We start from the raw sequence: 25,928 nt of genomic DNA, 5'->3' as shown, positions 1-25,928 counted from the left end.
GATAGAGGAGGGGGAGCTATATCTCACAGAGGAGAGGATAGGGAGGGGAGCTATATCTCACAGAGGAGAGGATAGAGGAGGGGGAGCTATATCTCACAGAGGAGAGGATAGAGGAGGGGGAGCTATATCTCACAGAGGAGAGGAGAGAGGGGAGCTATATCTCACAGAGGAGAGGATAGAGGAGGGGGAGCTATATCTCACAGAGGAGAGTGATAGAGGAGGGGGAGCTATATCTCACAGAGGAGAGGATAGAGGAGGGAGCTATATCTCACAGAGGAGAGGAGGAGGAGGGGGAGCTATATCTCACAGAGGAGAGGATAGAGGAGGGGGAGCTATATCTCACAGAGGAGATGGATAGAGGAGGGGGAGCTATATCTCACAGAGGAGAGGATAGAGGAGGGGGAGCTATATCTCACAGAGGAGAGGATAGAGGAGGGGGAGCTATATCTCACAGAGGAGAGGTGGGAGCCATATCTCACAGAGGAGAGATAGAGGAGGGGAGCTATATCTCACAGAGGAGAGGATAGAGGAGGGGGAGCTATATCTCACAGAGGAGAGGATAGAGGAGGGAGCTATATCTCACAGAGGAGAGGATAGAGGAGGGGGAGCTATATCTCACAGAGGAGAGGGATAGAGGAGGGGGAGCTATATCTCACAGAGGAGAGGATAGAGGAGGGGGAGCTATATCTCACAGAGGAGAGGATAGAGGAGGGGAGCTACATCTCACAGAGGAGAGGATAGAGGAGGGGGAGCTATATCTCACAGAGGAGAGGATAGAGGAGGGGGAGCTATATCTCACAGAGGAGAGGATAGAGGAGGGGGGAGCTATATCTCACAGAGGAGAGGATAGAGGAGGGGGAGCTATATCTCACAGAGGAGAGGATAGAGGAGGGGAGCTATATCTCACAGAGGAGAGGATAGAGGAGGGGGAGCTATATCTCACAGAGGAGAGGATAGAGGAGGGGAGCTATATCTCACAGAGGAGAGTGATAGAGGAGGGGGAGCTATATCTCACAGAGGAGAGGATAGAGGAGGGGGGAGCTATATCTCACAGAGGAGAGATAGAGGAGGGGGAGCTATATCTCACAGAGGAGAGGATAGAGGAGGGGGAGCTATATCTCACAGAGGAGAGGATAGAGGAGGGGGAGCTATATCTCACAGAGGAGAGGATAGAGGAGGGGAGCTATATCTCACAGAGGAGAGGATAGAGGAGGGGGAGCTATATCTCACAGAGGAGAGGATAGAGGAGGGGGAGCTATATCTCACAGAGGAGAGGATAGAGGAGGGGGAGCTATATCTCACAGAGGAGAGGATAGAGGAGGGGGAGCTATATCTCACAGAGGAGAGGATAGAGGAGGGGGAGCTATATCTCACAGAGGAGAGGATAGAGGAGGGGAGCCATCTCACAGAGGAGAGGATAGAGGAGGGGGAGCTATATCTCACAGAGGAGAGGATAGAGGAGGGGGAGCTATATCTCACAGAGGAGAGGATAGAGGAGGGGGAGCTATATCTCACAGAGGAGAGGATAGAGGGGGGGGAGCTATATCTCACAGAGGAGAGGATAGAGGAGGGGGGAGCTATATCTCACGAGGAGAGGATAGAGGAGGGGGAGCTATATCTCACAGAGGAGAGGATAGAGGAGGGGGAGCTATATCTCACAGAGGAGAGGATAGAGGAGGGGGAGCTACATCTCACAGAGGAGAGGATAGAGGAGGGGGGAGCTATATCTCACAGAGGAGAGGATAGAGGAGGGGGGGAGCTATATCTCACAGAGGAGAGGATAGAGGAGGGGGAGCTATATCTCACAGAGGAGAGGATAGAGGAGGGGGAGCTATATCTCACAGAGGAGAGGATAGAGGAGGGGGAGCTATATCTCACAGAGGAGAGGATAGAGGAGGGGGAGCTATATCTCACAGAGGAGAGGATAGAGGAGGGGGAGCTATATCTCACAGAGGAGAGGATAGAGGAGGGGGAGCTATATCTCACAGAGGAGAGGATAGAGGAGGGGGAGCTATATCTCACAGAGGAGAGGATAGAGGAGGGGGAGCTATATCTCACAGAGGAGAGGATAGAGGAGGGGAGCTACATCTCACAGAGGAGAGGATAGAGGAGGGGGAGCTATATCTCACAGAGGAGAGGATAGAGGAGGGGGAGCTATATCTCACAGAGGAGAGGATAGAGGAGGGGGAGCTACATCTCACAGAGGAGAGGATAGAGGAGGGGGGAGCTATATCTCACAGAGGAGAGAGGATAGAGGAGGGGGAGCTATATCTCACAGAGGAGAGGATAGAGGAGGGGGGAGCTATATCTCACAGAGGAGAGGATAGAGGAGGGGGAGCTATATCTCACAGAGGAGAGGATAGAGGGGAGCTATATCTCACAGAGGAGAGGATAGAGGAGGGGAGCTATATCTCAGAGGAGAGGATAGAGGAGGGGGAGCTATATCTCACAGAGGAGAGGATAGAGGAGGGGGAGCTATATCTCACAGAGGAGAGGATAGAGGAGGGGGGAGCTATATCTCACAGAGGAGAGGATAGAGGAGGGGGGAGCTATATCTCACAGAGGAGAGGATAGAGGAGGGGGAGCTATATCTCCAGAGGAGAGGATAGAGGAGGGGGAGCTACCTCACAGAGGAGAGGATAGAGGAGGGGGAGCTATATCTCACAGAGGAGAGGATAGAGGAGGGGGGAGCTATATCTCACAGAGGAGAGGATAGAGGAGGAGCTTATCTCACAGAGGAGAGGATAGAGGAGGGGGAGCTATATCTCACAGAGGAGAGGATAGAGGAGGGGGAGCTATATCTCACAGAGGAGAAGAGGGGGAGCTATATCTCACAGAGGAGAGGATAGAGGAGGGGGAGCTATATCTCACAGAGGAGAGGATAGAGGAGGGGGAGCTATATCTCACAGAGGAGAGGATAGAGGAGGGGGAGCTATATCTCACAGAGGAGAGGATAGAGGAGGGGGAGCTATATCTCACAGAGGAGAGGATAGAGGAGGGGGAGCTATTCTCACAGAGGAGAGGATAGGAGGGGAGCTATATCTCACAGAGGAGAGGATAGAGGAGGGGGGAGCTATATCTCACAGAGGAGAGGATAGAGGAGGGGGAGCTATATCTCACAGAGGAGAGGATAGAGGAGGGGGAGCTATATCTCACAGAGGAGAGGATAGAGGAGGGGGAGCTATATCTCACAGAGGAGAGATAGAGGAGGGGGGAGCTATATCTCACAGAGGAGAGGATAGAGGAGGGGGAGCTATATCTCACAGAGGAGAGGATAGAGGAGGGGGAGCTATATCTCACAGAGGAGAGGATAGAGGAGGGGGAGCTATATCTCACAGAGGAGAGGATAGAGGAGGGGGAGCTATATCTCACAGAGGAGAGGATAGAGGGGGGGAGCTATATCTCACAGAGGAGAGGATAGAGGAGGGGGAGCTATATCTCACAGAGGAGAGGATAGAGGAGGGGGAGCTATATCTCACAGAGGAGAGGATAGAGGAGGGGGAGCTATATCTCACAGAGGAGAGGAGATAGAGGAGGGAGCTATCTCACAGAGGAGAGGATAGAGGAGGGGGAGCTATATCTCACAGAGGAGAGGATAGAGGAGGGGAGCTATATCTCACAGAGGAGAGGATAGAGGAGGGGGAGCTATATCTCACAGAGGAGAGGATAGAGGAGGGGGAGCTATATCTCACAGAGGAGAGGATAGAGGAGGGGGAGCTATATCTCACAGAGGAGAGGATAGAGGAGGGGGAGCTATATCTCACAGAGGAGAGGATAGAGGAGGGGGAGCTATATCTCACAGAGGAGAGGATAGAGGAGGGGAGCTATATCTCACAGAGGAGAGGATAGAGGAGGGGAGCTATATCTCACAGAGGAGAGGATAGAGAGGGGGAGCTATATCTCACAGAGGAGAGGATAGAGGAGGGGGAGCTACATCTCACAGAGGAGAGGATAGAGGAGGGGGAGCTATATCTCACAGAGGAGAGGATAGAGGAGGGGAGCTATATCTCACAGAGGAGAGGATAGAGGAGGGGGAGCTATATCTCACAGAGGAGAGGGATAGAGGAGGGAGCTATATCTCACAGAGGAGAGATAGAGGAGGGGGAGCTATATCTCACAGAGGAGAGGATAGAGGAGGGGGAGCTATATCTCACAGAGGAGAGGATAGAGGAGGGGGAGCTATATCTCACAGAGGAGAGGATAGAGGAGGGGGAGCTATATCTCACAGAGGAGAGGATAGAGGAGGGGGAGCTATATCTCACAGAGGAGAGGATAGAGGAGGGGGAGCTATATCTCACAGAGGAGAGGATAGAGGAGGGGGAGCTATATCTCACAGAGGAGAGGATAGAGGAGGGGGAGCTATATCTCACAGAGGAGAGGATAGAGGAGGGGGAGCTATATCTCACAGAGGAGAGGATAGAGGAGGGGGAGCTATATCTCACAGAGGAGAGGAGAGAGGAGGGGGGAGCTATATCTCACAGAGGAGAGGATAGAGGAGGGGGAGCTATATCTCACAGAGGAGAGGATAGAGGAGGGGGGAGCTATATCTCACAGAGGAGAGGATAGAGGAGGGGGAGCTACATCTCACAGAGGAGAGGATAGAGGAGGGGGGAGCTACATCTCACAGAGGAGAGGATAGAGGAGGGGGGAGCTATATCTCACAGAGGAGAGGATAGAGGAGGGGGAGCTATATCTCACAGAGGAGATGATAGAGGAGGGGGAGCTATATCTCACAGAGGAGAGGATAGAGGAGGGGGGAGCTATATCTCACAGAGGAGATGATAGAGGAGGGGGGAGCTATATCTCACAGAGGAGAGGATAGAGGAGGGGGAGCTATATCTCACAGAGGAGAGGATAGAGGAGGGGGGAGCTATATCTCACAGAGGAGAGATAGAGGAGGGGGAGCTATATCTCACAGAGGAGAGGATAGAGGAGGGGGGGGAGCTATATCTCACAGAGGAGAGGATAGAGGAGGGGGAGCTATATCTCACAGAGGAGAGGATAGAGGAGGGGGAGCTATATCTCACAGAGGAGAGGATAGAGGAGGGGGAGCTATATCTCACAGAGGAGAGGATAGAGGAGGGGGAGCTATATCTCACAGAGGAGAGGATAGAGGAGGGGGAGCTATATCTCACAGAGGAGAGGATAGAGGAGGGGAGCTATATCTCACAGAGAGAGGATAGAGGAGGGGGAGCTATATCTCACAGAGGAGAGGGATAGAGGAGGGGGGAGCTATATCTCACAGAGGAGATGATAGAGGAGGGGGAGCTATATCTCACAGAGGAGAGGATAGAGGAGGGGGAGCTATATCTCACAGAGGAGAGGATAGAGGAGGGGGAGCTATATCTCACAGAGGAGAGGAGGAGAGAGGAGGGGGAGCTATATCTCACAGAGGAGAGGGGATAGAGGAGGGGGAGCTATATCTCACAGAGGAGAGGATAGAGGAGGGGGGAGCTATATCTCACAGAGGAGAGGATAGAGGAGGGGGGGGAGCTATATCTCACAGAGGAGAGGATAGAGGAGGGGGAGCTATATCTCACAGAGGAGAGGGAATAGAGGAGGGGGAGCTATATCTCACAGAGGAGAGGATAGAGGAGGGGGAGCCATATCTCACAGAGGAGAGGATAGAGGAGGGGGGAGCTATATCTCACAGAGGAGAGGATAGAGGAGGGGGGAGCTATATCTCACAGAGGAGAGGATAGAGGAGGGGGAGCTATATCTCACAGAGGAGAGGATAGAGGAGGGGGAGCTATATCTCACAGAGGAGAGGATAGAGGAGGGGGAGCTATATCTCACAGAGGAGAGGATAGAGGAGGGGGAGCTATATCTCACAGAGGAGAGGATAGAGGAGGGGGAGCTATATCTCACAGAGGAGAGGATAGAGGAGGGGGAGCTATATCTCACAGAGGAGAGGATAGAGGAGGGGGAGCTATATCTCACAGAGGAGAGGATAGAGGAGGGGGAGCTATATCTCACAGAGGAGAGGATAGAGGAGGGGGAGCTATATCTCACAGAGGAGAGGATAGAGGAGGGGGAGCTATATCTCACAGAGGAGAGGATAGAGGAGGGGGAGCTATATCTCACAGAGGAGAGGATAGAGGAGGGGGAGCTATATCTCACAGAGGAGAGGATAGAGGAGGGGGAGCTATATCTCACAGAGGAGAGGATAGAGGAGGGGGAGCTATATCTCACAGAGGAGAGGATAGAGGAGGGGGAGCCATATCTCACAGAGGAGAGGATAGAGGAGGGGGAGCTATATCTCACAGAGGAGAGGATAGAGAGGGAGCTATATCTCACAGAGGAGAGGATAGAGGAGGGGGAGCTATATCTCACAGAGGAGAGGATAGAGGAGGGGGAGCTATATCTCACAGAGGAGAGGATAGAGGAGGGGGAGCTACATCTCACAGAGGAGAGGATAGAGGAGGGGGAGCTATATCTCACAGAGGAGAGGATAGAGGAGGGGGGAGCTATATCTCACAGAGGAGAGGATAGAGGAGGGGGAGCTACATCTCACAGAGGAGAGGATAGAGGAGGGGGGAGCTATATCTCACAGAGGAGAGGATAGAGGAGGGGGAGCTATATCTCACAGAGGAGAGGATAGAGGAGGGGGAGCTACATCTCACAGAGGAGAGAGATAGAGGAGGGGGGAGCTATATCTCACAGAGGAGAGGATAGAGGAGGGGAGCTATATCTCACAGAGGAGAGGATGAGGAGGGGGAGCTATATCTCACAGAGGAGAGGATAGAGGAGGGGAAGCTATATCTCACAGAGGAGAGGATAGAGGAGGGGGAGCTATATCTCACAGAGGAGAGGATAGAGGAGGGGGGAGCTATATCTCACAGAGGAGAGGATAGAGGAGGGGGAGCTATATCTCACAGAGGAGAGGATAGAGGAGGGGGAGCTATATCTCACAGAGGAGAGGATAGAGGAGGGGAAGCTATATCTCACAGAGGAGAGGATAGAGGGGGAGCTATATCTCACAGAGGAGAGGATAGAGGAGGGGGGAGCTATATCTCACAGAGGAGAGGATAGAGGAGGGGGAGCTATATCTCACAGAGGAGAGGATAGAGGAGGGGGAGCTATATCTCACAGAGGAGAGGATAGAGGAGGGGGAGCTATATCTCACAGAGGAGAGGATAGAGGAGGGGGAGCTATATCTCACAGAGGAGAGGATAGAGGAGGGGAGCTATATCTCACAGAGGAGAGGATAGAGGAGGGGGAGCTATATCTCACAGAGGAGAGATAGAGGAGGGGGAGCTATATCTCACAGAGGAGAGGATAGAGGAGGGGGAGCTATATCTCACAGAGGAGAGGATAGAGGAGGGGGAGCTAATCTCACAGAGGAGAGGATAGAGGAGGGGAGCTATATCTCACAGAGGAGAGGATAGAGGAGGGGGAGCTATATCTCACAGAGGAGAGGATAGAGGAGGGGAGCTATATCTCACAGAGGAGAGGATAGAGGAGGGGGAGCTATATCTCACAGAGGAGAGATAGAGGAGGGGGAGCTATATCTCACAGAGGAGAGGATAGAGGAGGGGGAGCTATATCTCACAGAGGAGAGGATAGAGGAGGGGGGGAGCTATATCTCACAGAGGAGAGGATAGAGGAGGGGGAGCTATATCTCACAGAGGAGAGGATAGAGGAGGGGGAGCTATATCTCACAGAGGAGAGGATAGAGGAGGGGGAGCTATATCTCACAGAGGAGAGGATAGAGGAGGGGGGAGCTATATCTCACAGAGGAGAGGATAGAGGAGGGGAGCTATATCTCACAGAGGAGAGGATAGAGGAGGGGGGAGCTATATCTCACAGAGGAGAGGATAGAGGAGGGGGGAGCTATATCTCACAGAGGAGAGGATAGAGGAGGGGGAGCTATATCTCACAGAGGAGAGGATAGAGGAGGGGGAGCTATATCTCACAGAGGAGAGGATAGAGGAGGGGGAGCTATATCTCACAGAGGAGAGGATAGAGGAGGGGGAGCTATATCTCACAGAGGAGAGGATAGAGGAGGGGGAGCTATATCTCACAGAGGAGAGGATAGAGGAGGAGGGGAGCTATATCTCACAGAGGAGAGGATAGAGGAGGGGGAGCTATATCTCACAGAGGAGAGGATAGAGGAGGGGGAGCTATATCTCACAGAGGAGAGGATAGAGGAGGGGGAGCTATATCTCACAGAGGAGAGATAGAGGAGGGGGAGCTATATCTCACAGAGGAGAGGATAGAGGAGGGGGGGAGCTATATCTCACAGAGGAGAGGATAGAGGAGGGGGGAGCTATATCTCACAGAGGAGAGGATAGAGGAGGGGGAGCTATATCTCACAGAGGAGAGGATAGAGGAGGGGGAGCTATATCTCACAGAGGAGAGGATAGAGGAGGGGGAGCTATATCTCACAGAGGAGAGGATAGAGGAGGGGGAGCTATATCTCACAGAGGAGAGGATAGAGGAGGGGGAGCTATATCTCACAGAGGAGAGGATAGAGGAGGGGGAGCTATATCTCACAGAGGAGAGGATAGAGGAGGGGGGAGCTATATCTCACAGAGGAGAGGATAGAGGAGGGGGAGCTATATCTCACAGAGGAGAGGATAGAGGAGGGGGAGCTATATCTCACAGAGGAGAGGATAGAGGAGGGGGGAGCTATATCTCACAGAGGAGAGGATAGAGGAGGGGGAGCTATATCTCACAGAGGAGAGGATAGAGGAGGGGAGCTATATCTCACAGAGGAGAGGATAGAGGAGGGGGAGCTATATCTCACAGAGGAGAGGATAGAGGAGGGGGGAGCTATATCTCACAGAGGAGAGGATAGAGGAGGGGGGAGCTATATCTCACAGAGGAGAGGATAGAGGAGGGGGGAGCTATATCTCACAGAGGAGAGGATAGAGGAGGGGGAGCTATATCTCACAGAGGAGAGGATAGAGGAGGGGGAGCTATATCTCACAGAGGAGAGGATAGAGGAGGGGGAGCTATCTCACAGAGGAGAGGATAGAGGAGGGGGAGCTATATCTCACAGAGGAGAGGATAGAGGAGGGGGAGCTATCTCACAGAGGAGAGGATAGAGGAGGGGGGAGCTATATCTCACAGAGGAGAGGATAGAGGAGGGGGAGCTATATCTCACAGAGGAGAGGATAGAGGAGGGGGAGCTATATCTCACAGAGGAGAGGATGGGGGGAGCTATATCTCACAGAGGAGAGAGGGGGGAGCTACATCTCACAGAGGAGAGGATAGAGGAGGGGGAGCTATATCTCACAGAGGAGAGGATAGAGGAGGGGGAGCTATATCTCACAGAGGAGAGGATAGAGGAGGGGGAGCTATATCTCACAGAGGAGAGGATAGAGGAGGGGGAGCTATATCTCACAGAGGAGAGGATAGAGGAGGGGGAGCTATATCTCACAGAGGAGAGGATAGAGGAGGGGGAGCTATATCTCACAGAGGAGAGGATAGAGGAGGGGGAGCTATATCTCACAGAGGAGAGGATAGAGGAGGGGGGAGCTATATCTCACAGAGGAGAGGATAGAGGAGGGGGGAGCTATATCTCACAGAGGAGAGGATAGAGGAGGGGGAGCTATATCTCACAGAGGAGAGGATAGAGGGAGGGGGGAGCTATATCTCACAGAGGAGATGATAGAGGAGGGGGAGCTATATCTCACAGAGGAGAGGATAGAGGAGGGGGAGCTATATCTCACAGAGGAGAGGATAGAGGAGGGGGGAGCTATATCTCACAGAGGAGAGGATAGAGGAGGGGGAGCTATATCTCACAGAGGAGAGGATAGAGGAGGGGGAGCTATATCTCACAGAGGAGAGGATAGAGGAGGGGGAGCTATATCTCACAGAGGAGAGGATAGAGGAGGGGGAGCTATATCTCACAGAGGAGAGGATAGAGGAGGGGGGAGCTATATCTCACAGAGGAGAGGATAGAGGAGGGGGAGGCTATATCTCACAGAGGAGAGGATAGAGGAGGGGGAGCTATATCTCACAGAGGAGAGGATAGAGGAGGGGGAGCTATATCTCACAGAGGAGAGGATAGAGGAGGGGGAGCTACATCTCACAGAGGAGAGGATAGAGGAGGGGGGAGCTATATCTCACAGAGGAGAGGATAGAGGAGGGGGGAGCTATATCCACAGAGGAGATGATAGAGGAGGGGGAGCTATATCTCACAGAGGAGAGGATAGAGGAGGGGGAGCTATATCTCACAGAGGAGAGGATAGAGGAGGGGGGGAGCTATATCTCACAGAGGAGAGGATAGAGGAGGGGGGAGCTATATCTCACAGAGGAGAGGATAGAGGAGGGGGAGCTATATCTCACAGAGGAGAGGATAGAGGAGGGGGAGCTATATCTCACAGAGGAGAGGATAGAGGAGGGGGAGCTATATCTCACAGAGGAGAGGATAGAGGAGGGGGAGCTATATCTCACAGAGGAGAGGATAGAGGAGGGGGAGCTATATCTCACAGAGGAGAGGATAGAGGAGGGGGAGCTATATCTCACAGAGGAGAGGATAGAGGAGGGGGGAGCTATATCTCACAGAGGAGAGGATAGAGGAGGGGGAGCTATATCTCACAGAGGAGAGGATAGAGGAGGGGGGGAGCTATATCTCACAGAGGAGAGGATAGAGGAGGGGGAGCTACATCTCACAGAGGAGAGGATAGAGGAGGGGGAGCTATATCTCACAGAGGAGAGGATAGAGGAGGGGGGAGCTATATCTCACAGAGGAGAGGATAGAGGAGGGGGAGCTATATCTCACAGAGGAGAGGATAGAGGAGGGGGGAGCTATATCTCACAGAGGAGAGGATAGAGGAGGGGGAGCTATATCTCACAGAGGAGAGGATAGAGGAGGGGGGAGCTATATCTCACAGAGGAGAGGATAGAGGAGGGGGGAGCTATATCTCACAGAGGAGAGGATAGAGGAGGGGGAGCTATATCTCACAGAGGAGAGGATAGAGGAGGGGGAGCTATATCTCACAGAGGAGAGGATAGAGGAGGGGGGGAGCTATATCTCACAGAGGAGAGGATAGAGGAGGGGGAGCTATATCTCACAGAGGAGAGGATAGAGGAGGGGGGAGCTATATCTCACAGAGGAGAGGATAGAGGAGGGGGAGCTATATCTCACAGAGGAGAGGATAGAGGAGGGGGGAGCTATATCTCACAGAGGAGAGGATAGAGGAGGGGGAGCTATATCTCACAGAGGAGAGGATAGAGGAGGGGGGAGCTATATCTCACAGAGGAGAGGATAGAGGAGGGGGGGAGCTATATCTCACAGAGGAGAGGATAGAGGAGGGGGAGCTATATCTCACAGAGGAGAGGATAGAGGAGGGGGAGCTATATCTCACAGAGGAGAGGATAGAGGAGGGGGAGCTATATCTCACAGAGGAGAGGATAGAGGAGGGGGAGCTATATCTCACAGAGGAGAGGATAGAGGAGGGGGGAGCTATATCTCACAGAGGAGAGGATAGAGGAGGGGGGAGCTATATCTCACAGAGGAGAGGATAGAGGAGGGGGGGAGCTATATCTCACAGAGGAGATGATAGAGGAGGGGGGAGCTATATCTCACAGAGGAGAGGATAGAGGAGGGGGAGCTATATCTCACAGAGGAGAGGATAGAGGAGGGGGAGCTACATCTCACAGAGGAGAGAGATAGAGGAGGGGGGAGCTATATCTCACAGAGGAGAGGATAGAGGAGGGGGAGCTATATCTCACAGAGGAGAGGATAGAGGAGGGGGGAGCTATATCTCACAGAGGAGAGGATAGAGGAGGGGGAGCTATATCTCACAGAGGAGAGGATAGAGGGAGGGGGAGCTATATCTCACAGAGGAGAGGATAGAGGAGGGGGAGCTATATCTCACAGAGGAGAGGATAGAGGAGGGGGGAGCTATATCTCACAGAGGAGAGGATAGAGGAGGGGGGAGCTATATCTCACAGAGGAGAGGATAGAGGAGGGGGAGCTATATCTCACAGAGGAGAGGATAGAGGAGGGGGAGCTATATCTCACAGAGGAGAGGATAGAGGAGGGGGAGCTATATCTCACAGAGGAGAGGATAGAGGAGGGGGGAGCTATATCTCACAGAGGAGAGGATAGAGGAGGGGGAGCTATATCTCACAGAGGAGAGGATAGAGGAGGGGGGAGCTATATCTCACAGAGGAGAGGATAGAGTAGGGGGAACTACATCTCACAGAGGAGAGGATAGAGGAGGGGGAGCTACATCTCACAGAGGAGAGGATAGAGGAGGGGGAGCTATATCTCACAGAGGAGATGATAGAGGAGGGGGAGCTATATCTCACAGAGGAGAGGATAGAGGAGGGGGAGCTATATCTCACAGAGGAGAGGATAGAGGAGGGGGAGCTATATCTCACAGAGGAGAGGATAGAGGAGGGGGAGCTATATCTCACAGAGGAGAGGAAGTAGAGGAGGGGGAGCTATATCTCACAGAGGAGAGGATAGAGGAGGGGGGAGCTATATCTCACAGAGGAGAGGATAGAGGAGGGGGGAGCTATATCTCACAGAGGAGAGGATAGAGGAGGGGGAACTATATCTCACAGAGGAGAGGATAGAGGAGGGGGGAGCTACATCTCACAGAGGAGAGGATAGAGGAGGGGGAGCTATATCTCACAGAGGAGATGATAGAGGAGGGGGAGCTATATCTCACAGAGGAGAGGATAGAGGAGGGGGAGCTATATCTCACAGAGGAGAGGAGAGGATAGAGGAGGGGGGAGCTATATCTCACAGAGGAGAGGGGAGCTATATCTCACAGAGGAGAGGATAGAGGAGGGGGGAAACTATATCTCACAGAGGAGAGGATAGAGGAGGGGGGAGCTATATCTCACAGAGGAGAGGATAGAGGAGGGGGGAGCTATATCTCACAGAGGAGATGATAGAGGAGGGGGGAGCTATATCTCACAGAGGAGAGGATAGAGGAGGGGGGAGCTATATCTCACAGAGGAGAGGATAGCGGCGGGGGGAGCTATATCTCACAGAGGAGAGGATAGAGGAGGGGGAGCTATATCTCACAGAGGAGATGATAGAGGAGGGGGAGCTATATCTCACAGAGGAGAGGATAGAGGAGGGGGAGCTATATCTCACAGAGGAGAGTAGAGGAGGGGGGAGCTATATCTCACAGAGGAGAGGATAGAGGAGGGGGAGCTATATCTCACAGAGGAGAGGATAGAGGAGGGGGAGCTATATCTCACAGAGGAGAGGATAGAGGAGGGGGGAGCTATATCTCACAGAGGAGAGGATAGAGGAGGGGGGAGCTATATCTCACAGAGGAGAGGATAGAGGAGGAGGGGGAGCTATATCTCACAGAGGAGAGGATAGAGGAGGAGGGGGAGCTATATCTCACAGAGGAGAGGATAGAGGAGGAGGGGAGCTATATCTCACAGAGGAGAGGATAGAGGAGGGGGGAGCTATATCTCACAGAGGAGAGGATAGAGGAGGGGGGAGCTATATCTCACAGAGGAGAGGATAGAGGAGGGGGAGCTATATCTCACAGAGGAGAGGATAGAGGAGGGGGAGCTATATCTCACAGAGGAGAGGATAGAGGAGGGGGGGAGCTATATCTCACAGAGGAGAGGATAGAGGAGGGGGAGCTATATCTCACAGAGGAGAGGATAGAGGAGGGGGGAGCTATATCTCACAGAGGAGAGGATAGAGGAGGGGGAGCTATATCTCACAGAGGAGAGGACAGAGGAGGGGGAGCTATATCTCACAGAGGAGAGGATAGAGGAGGGGGGAGCTATATCTCACAGAGGAGAGGATAGAGGAGGGGGAGCTATATCTCACAGAGGAGAGGATAGAGGAGGGGGGAGCTATATCTCACAGAGGAGAGGATAGAAGAGGGGGAGCTACATCTCACAGAGGAGAGGATAGAGGAGGGGGAGCTATATCTCACAGAGGAGATGATAGAGGAGGGGGAGCTATATCTCACAGAGGAGAGGATAGAGGAGGGGGGGAGCTATATCTCACAGAGGAGAGGAGAGGATAGAGGAGGGGGAGCTATATCTCACAGAGGAGAGGGGAGCTATATCTCACAGAGGAGAGGATAGAGGAGGGGGAACTATATCTCACAGAGGAGAGGATAGAGGAGGGGGAGCTATATCTCACAGAGGAGAGGATAGAGGAGGGGGAGCTATATCTCACAGAGGAGATGATAGAGGAGGGGGGAGCTATATCTCACAGAGGAGAGGATAGAGGAGGGGGAGCTATATCTCACAGAGGAGAGGATAGAGGAGGGGGAGCTATATCTCACAGAGGAGAGAATAGAGGAGGGGGAGCTATATCTCACAGAGGAGAGGATAGAGGAGGGGGGAGCTATATCTCACAGAGGAGAGAATAGAGGAGGGGGAGCTATATCTCACAGAGGAGAGGATAGAGGAGGAGGGGGAGCTATATCTCACAGAGGAGAGGATAGAGGAGGGGGAGCTATATCTCACAGAGGAGATGATAGAGGAGGGGGAGCCTATCTCACAGAGGAGAGGATAGAGGAGGGGGGAGCTATATCTCACAGAGGAGAGGATAGAGGAGGGGGAGCTATATCTCACAGAGGAGAGGATAGAGGAGGGGGAGCTATATCTCACAGAGGAGAGGGGGAGCTATATCTCACAGAGGAGAGGATAGAGGAGGGGGGAACTATATCTCACAGAGGAGAGGATAGAGGAGGGGGAGCTATATCTCACAGAGGAGAGGATAGAGGAGGGGGAGCTATATCTCACAGAGGAGATGATAGAGGAGGGGGAGCTATATCTCACAGAGGAGAGGATAGAGGAGGGGGAGCTATATCTCACAGAGGAGAGGATAGAGGAGGGGGAGCTATATCTCACAGAGGAGAGAATAGAGGAGGGGGAGCTATATCTCACAGAGGAGAGGATAGAGGAGGGGGAGCTATATCTCACAGAGGAGAGGATAGAGGAGGGGGAGCTACATGTAACAGAGGAGAGGATAGAGGAGGAGGGGGGGGAGCTATATCTCACAGAGGAGAGGATAGAGGAGGGGGAGCTATATCTCACAGAGGAGATGATAGAGGAGGGGGGAGCTATATCTCACAGAGGAGAGGACAGAGGAGGGGGGAGCTATATCTCACAGAGGAGAGGATAGAGGAGGGGGAGCTATATCTCACAGAGGAGAGGATAGAGGAGGGGGAGCTATATCTCACAGAGGAGAGGATAGAGGAGGGGGGAGCTATATCTCACAGAGGAGAGGATAGAAGAGGGGGGAGCTACATCTCACAGAGGAGAGGATAGAGGAGGGGGGAGCTATATCTCACAGAGGAGATGATAGAGGAGGGGGAGCTATATCTCACAGAGGAGATGATAGAGGAGGGGGAGCTATATCTCACAGAGGAGAGGATAGAGGAGGGGGGAGCTATATCTCACAGAGGAGAGGATAGAGGAGGGGGAGCTATATCTCACAGAGGAGAGGATAGAGGAGGGGGGAGCTACATCTCACAGAGGAGAGGATAGAGGAGGGGGAGCTATATCTCACAGAGGAGAGGATAGAGGAGGGGGGAGCTATATCTCACAGAGGAGAGGATAGAGGAGGGGGAGCTATATCTCACAGAGGAGAGGAGGGGGAGCTATCTCACAGAGGAGAGGATAGAGGAGGGGGGAGCTATATCTCACAGAGGAGAGGATAGAGGAGGGGGAGCTACATGTAACAGAGGAGAGGATAGAGGAGGAGGGGGGAGCTATATCTCACAGAGGAGAGGATAGAGGAGGGGGAGCTATATCTCACAGAGGAGATGATAGAGGAGGGGGAGCTATATCTCACAGAGGAGAGGACAGAGGAGGGGGAGCTATATCTCACAGAGGAGAGGATAGAGGAGGGGGGAGCTATATCTCACAGAGGAGAGGATAGAGGAGGGGGAGCTATATCTCACAGAGGAGAGGAGAGGATAGAGGAGGGGGAGCTATATCTCACAGAGGAGAGGATAGAAGAGGGGGAGCTACATCTCACAGAGGAGAGGATAGAGGAGGGGGAGCTATATCTCACAGAGGAGATGATAGAGGAGGGGGAGCTATATCTCACAGAGGAGATGATAGAGGATGGGGAGCTACATCTCACAGAGGAGAGGATAGAGGAGGGGGAGCTATATCTCACAGAGGAGAGGAGAGAATATAGGAGGGGGAGCTATATCTCACAGAGGAGAGGATAGAGGAGGGGGGAGCTACATCTCACAGAGGAGAGGATAGAGGAGGGGGAGCTATATCTCACAGAGGAGATGATAGAGGAGGGGGGAGCTATATCTCACAGAGGAGAGGATAGAGGAGGGGGAGCTATATCTCACAGAGGAGAGGAGGGGGGAGCTATATCTCACAGAGGAGAGGATAGAGGAGGGGGAGCTATATCTCACAGAGGAGATGATAGAGGAGGGGGAGCTATATCTCACAGAGGAGAGAGTAGAGGAGGGGGAGCTATATCTTACAGAGGAGAGGGAGCTATATCTCACAGAGGAGGGGGAGCTATATCTCACAGAGGAGAGGATAGAGGAGGGGGAGCTATATCTCACAGAGGAGAGGATAGAGGAGGGGGAGCTATATCTCACAGAGGAGAGGAGGGGGAGCTATATCTCACAGAGGAGAGGATAGAGGAGGGGGAGCTATATCTCACAGAGGAGATGATAGAGGAGGGGGAGCTATATCTCACAGAGGAGAGGATAGAGGAGGGGGAGCTATATCTCACAGAGGAGAGGATAGAAGAGGGGGAGCTATATCTCACAGAGGAGAGGATAGAGGAGGGGGGAGCTATATCTCACAGAGGAGAGGATAGAGGAGGAGGGGGGAGCTATATCTCACAGAGGAGAGGATAGAGGAGGGGGAGCTATATCTCACAGAGGAGAGGAAAGAGGAGGGGGAGCTATATCTCACAGAGGAGAGGATAGAGGAGGGGGGGAGCTATATCTCACAGAGGAGAGGAGAGGATAGAGGAGGGGGAGCTATATCTCACAGAGGAGAGGATAGAGGAGGGGGGAGCTACATCTCACAGAGGAGAGAATAGAGGAGGGGGGAGCTATATCTCACAGAGGAGAGGATAGAGGAGGGGGAGCTATATCTCACAGAGGAGAGGATAGAGGAGGGGGGAGCTATATCTCACAGAGGAGAGGATAGAGGAGGGGGAGCTATATCTCACAGAGGAGAGGATAGAGGAGGGGGGAGCTATATCTCACAGAGGAGAGGATAGAGGAGGGGGGAGCTATATCTCACAGAGGAGAGGATAGAGGAGGGGGAGCTATATCTCACAGAGGAGAGGATAGAGGAGGGGGAGCTTTATCTCACAGAGGAGAGGATAGAGGAGGGGGGGAGCTATATCTCACAGAGGAGAGGATAGAGGAGGGGGAGCTATATCTCACAGAGGAGAGGATAGAGGAGGGGGAGCTATATCTCACAGAGGAGAGGAGAGATTATAGGAGGGGGGAGCTATATCTCACAGAGGAGAGGATAGAGGAGGGGGAGCTATATCTCACAGAGGAGAGGATAGAGGAGGGGGAGCTATATCTCACAGAGGAGAGGAGAGGATAGAGGAGGGGGGAGCTATATCTCACAGAGGAGAGGATAGAAGAGGGGGAGCTACATCTCACAGAGGAGAGGATAGAGGAGGGGGAGCTATATCTCACAGAGGAGATGATAGAGGAGGGGGGAGCTATATCTCACAGAGGAGATGATAGAGGATGGGGGAGCTACATCTCACAGAGGAGAGGATAGAGGAGGGGGAGCTATATCTCACAGAGGAGAGGATAGAGGAGGGGGAGCTATATCTCACAGAGGAGAGGATAGAGGAGGGGAGCTACATCTCACAGAGGAGAGGATAGAGGAGGGGGAGCTATATCTCACAGAGGAGAGATAGAGGAGGGGGAGCTATATCTCACAGAGGAGAGGATAGAGGAGGGGGAGCTATATCTCACAGAGGAGAGGAGGGGGGAGCTATATCTCACAGAGGAGAGGATAGAGGAGGGGGAGCTATATCTCACAGAGGAGATGATAGAGGAGGGGGAGCTATATCTCACAGAGGAGAGAGTAGAGGAGGGGGAGCTATATCTTACAGAGGAGAGGGAGCTATATCTCACAGAGGAGAGGAGGGGGAGCTATATCTCACAGAGGAGAGGATAGAGGAGGGGGAGCTATATCTCACAGAGGAGAGGATAGAGGAGGGGGAGCTATATCTCACAGAGGAGAGGAGGGGGAGCTATATCTCACAGAGGAGAGGATAGAGGAGGGGGGAGCTATATCTCACAGAGGAGATGATAGAGGAGGGGGAGCTATATCTCACAGAGGAGAGGATAGAGGAGGGGGAGCTATATCTCACAGAGGAGAGGATAGAAGAGGGGGAGCTATATCTCACAGAGGAGAGGATAGAGGAGGGGGGAGCTATATCTCACAGAGGAGAGGATAGAGGAGGAGGGGGGAGCTATATCTCACAGAGGAGAGGATAGAGGAGGGGGGAGCTATATCTCACAGAGGAGAGGAAAGAGGAGGGGGGAGCTATATCTCACAGAGGAGAGGATAGAGGAGGGGGGAGCTATATCTCACAGAGGAGAGGAGAGGATAGAGGAGGGGGAGCTATATCTCACAGAGGAGAGGATAGAGGAGGGGGAGCTACATCTCACAGAGGAGAGAATAGAGGAGGGGGAGCTATATCTCACAGAGGAGAGGATAGAGGAGGGGGAGCTATATCTCACAGAGGAGAGGATAGAGGAGGGGGGAGCTATATCTCACAGAGGAGAGGATAGAGGAGGGGGGAGCTATATCTCACAGAGGAGAGGATAGAGGAGGGGGAGCTATATCTCACAGAGGAGAGGATAGAGGAGGGGGAGCTATATCTCACAGAGGAGAGGATAGAGGAGGGGGGAGCTATATCTCACAGAGGAGAGGATAGAGGAGGGGGAGCTATATCTCACAGAGGAGAGGATAGAGGAGGGGGAGCTATATCTCACAGAGGAGAGGATAGAGGAGGGGGAGCTATATCTCACAGAGGAGAGGATAGAGGAGGGGGGAGCTATATCTCACAGAGGAGAGGAGAGAATATAGGAGGGGGAGCTATATCTCACAGAGGAGAGGATAGAGGAGGGGTAGCTATATCTCACAGAGGAGAGGATAGAAGGAGGGGGGAGCTATATCTCACAGAGGAGAGGATAGAGGAGGGGTAGCTATATCTCACAGAGGAGAGGATAGAGGAGGGGGAGCTATATCTCACAGAGGAGAGGATAGAGGAGGGGGAGCTATATCTCACAGAGGAGAGGGGGAGAGTGAGGAGGAGGAGCTATATCTCACAGAGGAGAGGAGAGGATAGAGGAGGGGGAGCTATATCTCACAGAGGAGAGGGGGGAGAGTGAGGAGGGGGGAGCTATATCTCACAGAGGAGAGGGGGAGAGTGAGTAGGGGGGAGCTATATCTCACAGAGGAGAGTGGGAAGAGTGAGGAGGGGGAGCTATATCTCACAGAGGAGAGTGGGAAGAGTGAGGAGGGGGTTACATACGGTGAGCATGAGGAATACGAAGGCAGCGGTCCCCAGAACCAGGATCTCCTTGCTGCCTTTAGACTCAGCATGGAGCTTCCTGTAGTATGGACCAATCAGGAAGGACTTGAGGAGAACACACAGCAGTAGTACCACAGCCAGAGAGAACAGGACTTGGGACAGGAGCAGGAGGACGCGCAGACCCCCAAACAGAACACTACAGAACACAGGATAGAACACAGAACACCAGCCTCACAACACAGAACACTGGTTAACAGAGAAAACAGGACCTGGGACAGGAAAACAGAACACAGGACAGGACCCTCAGAAGACAGAACACAGGACCCTCAGAAGACAGAACACAGGACCCTCAGAAGACAGAATACAGGACAGGACCCTCAGAAGACAGAATACAGGACAGGACCCTCAGAAGACAGAATACAGGACCCTCAGAAGACAGAACACAGGACCCTCAGAAGACAGAACACAGGACCCTCAGAAGACAGAACACAGGACAGGACCCGCAGAAGACAGAACACAGGACAGGACCTTCAGAAGACAGACCCCTCAGAAGACAGACCCCTCAGAAGACAGAACCCTCAGAAGACAGAACACAGGACAGGACCTTCAGAAGACAGACCCCTCAGAAGACAGAACACAGGACAGGACCCTCAGAAGACAGAACAAGACCATCAGAAGACAAAACACAGGACAGGACCATCGGAAGACAAAACACAGGACAGGACCCTCGGAAGACAAAACACAGGACAGGACCCTCGGAAGACAAAACACAGGACAGGACCCTCGGAAGACAAAACACAGGACAGGACCCTCGGAAGACAAAACACAGGACAGGACCCTCGGAAGACAAAACACAGGACCCTCAGAAGACAACACAGGATCCTCAGAAGATGACAAAACAGGACCCTCAGAAGACAAAACAGGACCCTCAGAAGACAAAACAGGACCCTCAGAAGACAAAACAGGACCCTCAGAAGACAAAACAGGACCCTCAGAAGACAAAACACAGGACAGGACCCTCAGATGATAGGACAGGACCCTCAGAAGACAGGACCCTCAGAAGACAGGACAGGACCCTCAGAAGACAAAACACAGGACAGGACCCTCAAAAAGACAGGACAGGACCCTCAGAAGACAGACCCCTCAGAAGACAGAACCCTCAGAAGACAGACCCCTCAGAAGACAGAACCCTCAGAAGACAGAACCCTCAGAAGACAGAACCCTCAGAAGACAGAACCCTCAGAAGACAGAACCCTCAGAAGACAGACCCCTCAGAAGACAGAACCCTCAGAAGACAGAACCCTCAGAAGACAGACCCCTCAGAAGACAGACCCCTCAGAAGACAGAACCCTCAGAAGACAGAACCCTCAGAAGACAGACCCCTCAGAAGACAGACCCCTCAGAAGACAGACCCCTCAGAAGACAGACCCCTCAGAAGACAGACCCCTCAGAAGACGGACCCCTCAGAAGACAGAACCCTCAGAATACAGAACCCAACAGTATTAAACATTAGAACTTCTAACACATCTTTGGAACTACATACCTCACTAGCCTGAGACAAGTTTTGGGACAGGTTGAGTTAGACTGTGCAGGTGTGTATACCCAGCAGTAACTATATGTACACAGGGTGTGTCTAGATCGTAGGGCATATACAGCTGTGTGTGTGTGTGTGTTAGCTCACCTGTCCAGGTGGCCAGATGACACCTGTATGAGGGTGGGCATGACGGCTATGAACAGCCCCAGCTGAACATCCTGCATCACCAACATCCCCAGGAGAACACTGCTGTAGTCCAGCTCCCCTACACACACACACAGAGAGACACACACAGAGAGACACACACACACACACAGTTTTAATGTTTGTAGTCAGTTACTCATTTAAAGACAGGTGGTTCTTTAACATTAAAATAAAGAGCATTGGAAGTCAAGTCTCTCTCTCTCACACACACAGTCCGTAGTCTCCGTGCCATCTCTCTCTCTCACACACACACACACACACACACACACAAGTCCGTAGTCTCCGTACCGTCCTTGTCTGGGCGGGCGCCCCCAGCCAGGAAGCGTGAGACCAGTGGTGTGGAGGATAGAGAGAGACAGGAGGAGATGAAGACAGTCTGGGTGGGACGGACATGCAGCACCTGACCCCACAGCAGCCCTGTAGCTACCATCAACAGACTGAGGTAACATGAACCCTGCACAGAGGTCTTCCACACCTGTACACACACGCATAGGACAGTACACACGTTAAATATACACACGCATAGGACAGTACACACGTTAAATATACACACGCATAGGACAGTACACATGTTAAATATACACACGCATAGGACAGTATACACGTTAAATATACACACTCATAGGACAGTACACACGTTAAATATACACACGCATAGGACAGTACACACGTTAAATACACACACGCATAGGACAGTACACATGTTAAATATACACACGCATAGGACAGTATACACGTTAAATATACACACTCATAGGACAGTACACACGTTAAATATACACACGCATAGGACAGTACACACGTTAAATATACACACGCATAGGACAGTACACATGTTAAATATACACACGCATAGGACAGTACACACGTTAAATACACACACGCATAGGACAGTACACATGTTAAATATACACACGCATAGGACAGTACACACGTTAAATATACACACGCATAGGACAGTACACACGTTAAATACACACACGCATAGGACAGTACACATGTTAAATATACACACGCATAGGACAGTAAACACATGTTAATAAATATACACACGCATAGGACAGTAAACACATGTTAAATATACACACGCATAGGACAGTAAACACATGTTAAATATACACACGCATAGGACAGTAAACACATGTTAATAAATATACACACGCATAGGACAGTAAACACATGTTAAATATACACACGCATAGGACAGTAAACACATGTTAAATATACACACGCATAGGACAGTAAACACATGTTAAATATACACACGCATAGGACAGTAAACACATGTTAAATATACACACGCATAGGACAGTAAACACATGTTAAATATACACACGCATAGGACAGTACACATGTTAAATATACACACGAATAGGACAGTACACACGTTAAATACACACACGCATAGGACAGTACACACATGTTAAATATACACACGCATAGGACAGTACACACATGTTAAATATACACACGCATAGGACAGTACACACATGTTAAATATACACACACATAGGACAGTACACACATGTTAAATATACACACAGTCTTGTACAGCTAACCTTGTGGGGACACACAATTCAGTCCCATTCAAAATCCTATTTTCCCTAACCCTAACCCTTACCCTAACCCAAAAACCTAACCCTTACCCTAACCTTAACCCAAAAACCTGACCCTTACTCTAACCTTAACCCAAAAACCTAACCCCAGCTCCTAACCCTAAAACTAACCCTAGCTCTTAACCCTAACACTAATTCTAACCTTAACCCTAAACCCCCTAGAAATAGCATTTAAGCTCATGGGGACCAACAAAATATCCCTGTTGGTCAAGTGTTCATTTGTTTACTATTGTGACAAGAATAGTTCAACATGTCCACACATATAAAATGGTCTTCAACTCTGGAAACGAAGACAATATAATTATCTTATTAGGACACGTTCCAGAGAAGAGAGGGAGGGAGAGAGAGAGAAGAGAGGGAGGGAGAGAGAGAGAGACGCAGGAAGACTGATAAGGAGAGAAAATGTGTGATAAACAGATAGCTAGCCAAATGAAGAGCAGAGACAAGGGAGAGAGAGTTAGACGTTGTTCTCTGCTGAGACTGAGCTGGTGAAAGAATGTAAGAATGTGGGTTTCTGAGTCACACTGTGAAAATTTAGGTCAGAGTTACACACTTCACACCAGTGTTAAGTCATTTCCAGTCTGGTGATGTCACCCGGCTGGCCAAAACTCTATCCCACCAAAACAGGCAGTGTTTTTAAACAGCTGTTACACTAAAAGGGCATCATCATCAATTTCACAGTATTATTCCACCCTCATAGTGTGGAAATAAATAGAAAACACAGGGAATTCACATTTTTGTCTGCACTGGGCCTTGAATAGTTTTTGCTATTTCAAGAACGTAGGCTAATATCTGATGGAAAATACCGCTGTGTGTGTGTGTGTGGGGGGGGTTGAATGTGACACTAGGCAGCCTACCTTCCGAAGTCGCTCTGGGGAGAACTCCAGACCGACCACAAAGAGAGTGAAGAACACTCCCAATTCTCCCAACGTCTCAACCTGAACCATAGACTGTACAGAGATATATTACTCTCACACACACACACACACACACACACACACACACACACACACACACACACACACACACACACACACACACACACACACACACACACACACACACACACACACACACACACACACACACACACACACACACACACACACACACACACACACACCAACCTGAACCATAGACTGCACAGAGATATATTACTCTCTCTCACACACACACACACACACACACACACACACACACACACACACACACACACACACACACACACACACACACACACAAACCTGAACCATAGACTGCACAGAGATACATTACTCTCTCTCTCACACACACACACACACACACACACACACACACACACACAACCTAAACCATAGACTGCACAGAGATACATTACTCTCTCTCACACACACAACCTGAACCATAGACTGCACAGGGATACATTACTCTCTCTCTCACACACACACACACACACACACACACACACACACACACACACACACACACACACACACACACACACACACACACACACACACACACACACACACACACACAACCTGAACCATAGACTGCACAGAGATACATTACTCTCTCTCTCACACACACACACACACACACACACACACACACACACACACACACACACACACACACACACACACACACACACACACACATTACTCTCTCTCACACACACACACACACACACACACACACACACACACACACAACCTGAACCATAGACTGCACAGAGATACATTACTCTCTCTCACACACACACACACACACACACACACACACACAACCTGAACCATAGACTGCACAGAGATACATTACTCTCTCTCACACACACACACAACCTGAACCATAGACTGCACAGAGATACATTACTCTCTCTCACACACACACACAACCTGAACCATAGACTGCACAGAGATACATTACTCTCTCACACACACACACACACACACACACACACACACACACACACACACACACACACACACACACACACACACACACACACACACACACACACACACAACCTGAACCATAGACTGCACAGAGATACATTACTCTCTCTCACACACACAGACAGACAGACAGACAGACAGACAGACAGACAGACAGACAGACAGACAGACAGACAGACAGACAGACAGACAGACAGACAGACAGACAGTTGCATGTCTCACCTTGATGCTGTTGAGTCCAGAGGGACCCAGGAGGACTCCACAGATGATGTAACCAAACATGGGGGCAGGCCCATCATAGTGCACAGCCAACCACATGGCAGAGACAGCATCACTACGGAGACCAGGTCCTGACCAGCCAATCACAGACAACAGGACAGGACACCACAGGGACACAGATTAGAACTGTGCAAAATTGTAGTTTCATTTGAAGACCCATTTGGTCAGATTACAGCTGGACTCATAGGACAGTCTTCATATGGTCAGATTACAGCTGAACTCATAGGACAGTCTTCATATGGTCAGATTACAGCTGGACTCATAGGACAGTCTTCATATGGTCAGATTACAGCTGGACTCATAGGAGAGTCTTCATATGGTCAGATTCCAGCTGGACTCATAGGACAGTCTTCATATAGTCAGATTACAGCTGGACTCATAGGACAGTCTTCATATGGTCAGATTACAGCTGGACTCATAGGACAGTCTTCATATGGTCAGATTACAGCTGAAGTTTTAGGACAGTCTTCATATAGTCAGATTACAGATGGACTCATAGGACAGTCTTCATATGGTCAGAATACAGCTGAAGTTTTAGGACAGTCTTCATATAGTCAGATTACAGCTGGACTCATAGGACAGTCTTCATATGGTCAGATTACAGCTGGATTCATAGGACAGTCTTCATATGGTCAGATTACAGCTGGACTCATAGGACAGTCTTCATATGGTCAGATTACAGCTGGACTCATAGGACAGTTTTCATATGGTCAGATTACAGCTGGACTCATAGGACAGTCTTCATATAGTCAGATTACAGCTGGACTCATAGGACAGTCTTCATATGGTCAGATTACAGCTGGACTCATAGGACAGTCTTCATATAATCAGATTACAGCTGGACTCATAGGAGAGTCTTCATATAATCAGATTACAGCTGGACTCAGGACAGTCTTCATATGGTCAGA

At 51.2% G+C, this 25,928-nt stretch overlaps 1 protein-coding gene across 1 annotated transcript in view; it reads right to left on the bottom strand.

Moving 5' to 3' along the window:
• The window catches only part of LOC106575883 (transmembrane and coiled-coil domain-containing protein 3), a 165,958-nt gene extending 140,936 nt beyond the window's left edge, over nucleotides 1-25,022 (bottom strand). The window contains exons 1-5 of the mRNA XM_045699576.1: nucleotides 24,964-25,022; nucleotides 23,662-23,754; nucleotides 21,477-21,663; nucleotides 21,132-21,249; nucleotides 19,451-19,646 (exon numbers count right to left, since the gene is read on the bottom strand). Coding sequence (XP_045555532.1) covers nucleotides 19,451-19,646; nucleotides 21,132-21,249; nucleotides 21,477-21,663; nucleotides 23,662-23,751 — 591 coding nt within the window. The 5' untranslated portion in view covers nucleotides 23,752-23,754; nucleotides 24,964-25,022. The remainder of the gene's footprint in view (nucleotides 1-19,450; nucleotides 19,647-21,131; nucleotides 21,250-21,476; nucleotides 21,664-23,661; nucleotides 23,755-24,963) is intronic.
• Between the last annotated feature and the right edge of the window lie 906 nt (nucleotides 25,023-25,928).

The sequence above is a fragment of the Salmo salar genome, chromosome ssa17 (genome assembly GCF_905237065.1).
Source record: "Salmo salar chromosome ssa17, Ssal_v3.1, whole genome shotgun sequence".
NCBI lineage: Eukaryota > Metazoa > Chordata > Actinopteri > Salmoniformes > Salmonidae > Salmo > Salmo salar.
The sequence above is the reverse complement of the archived record's forward strand: the minus strand, read 5'-3'. Positions and strand labels throughout refer to the sequence as shown.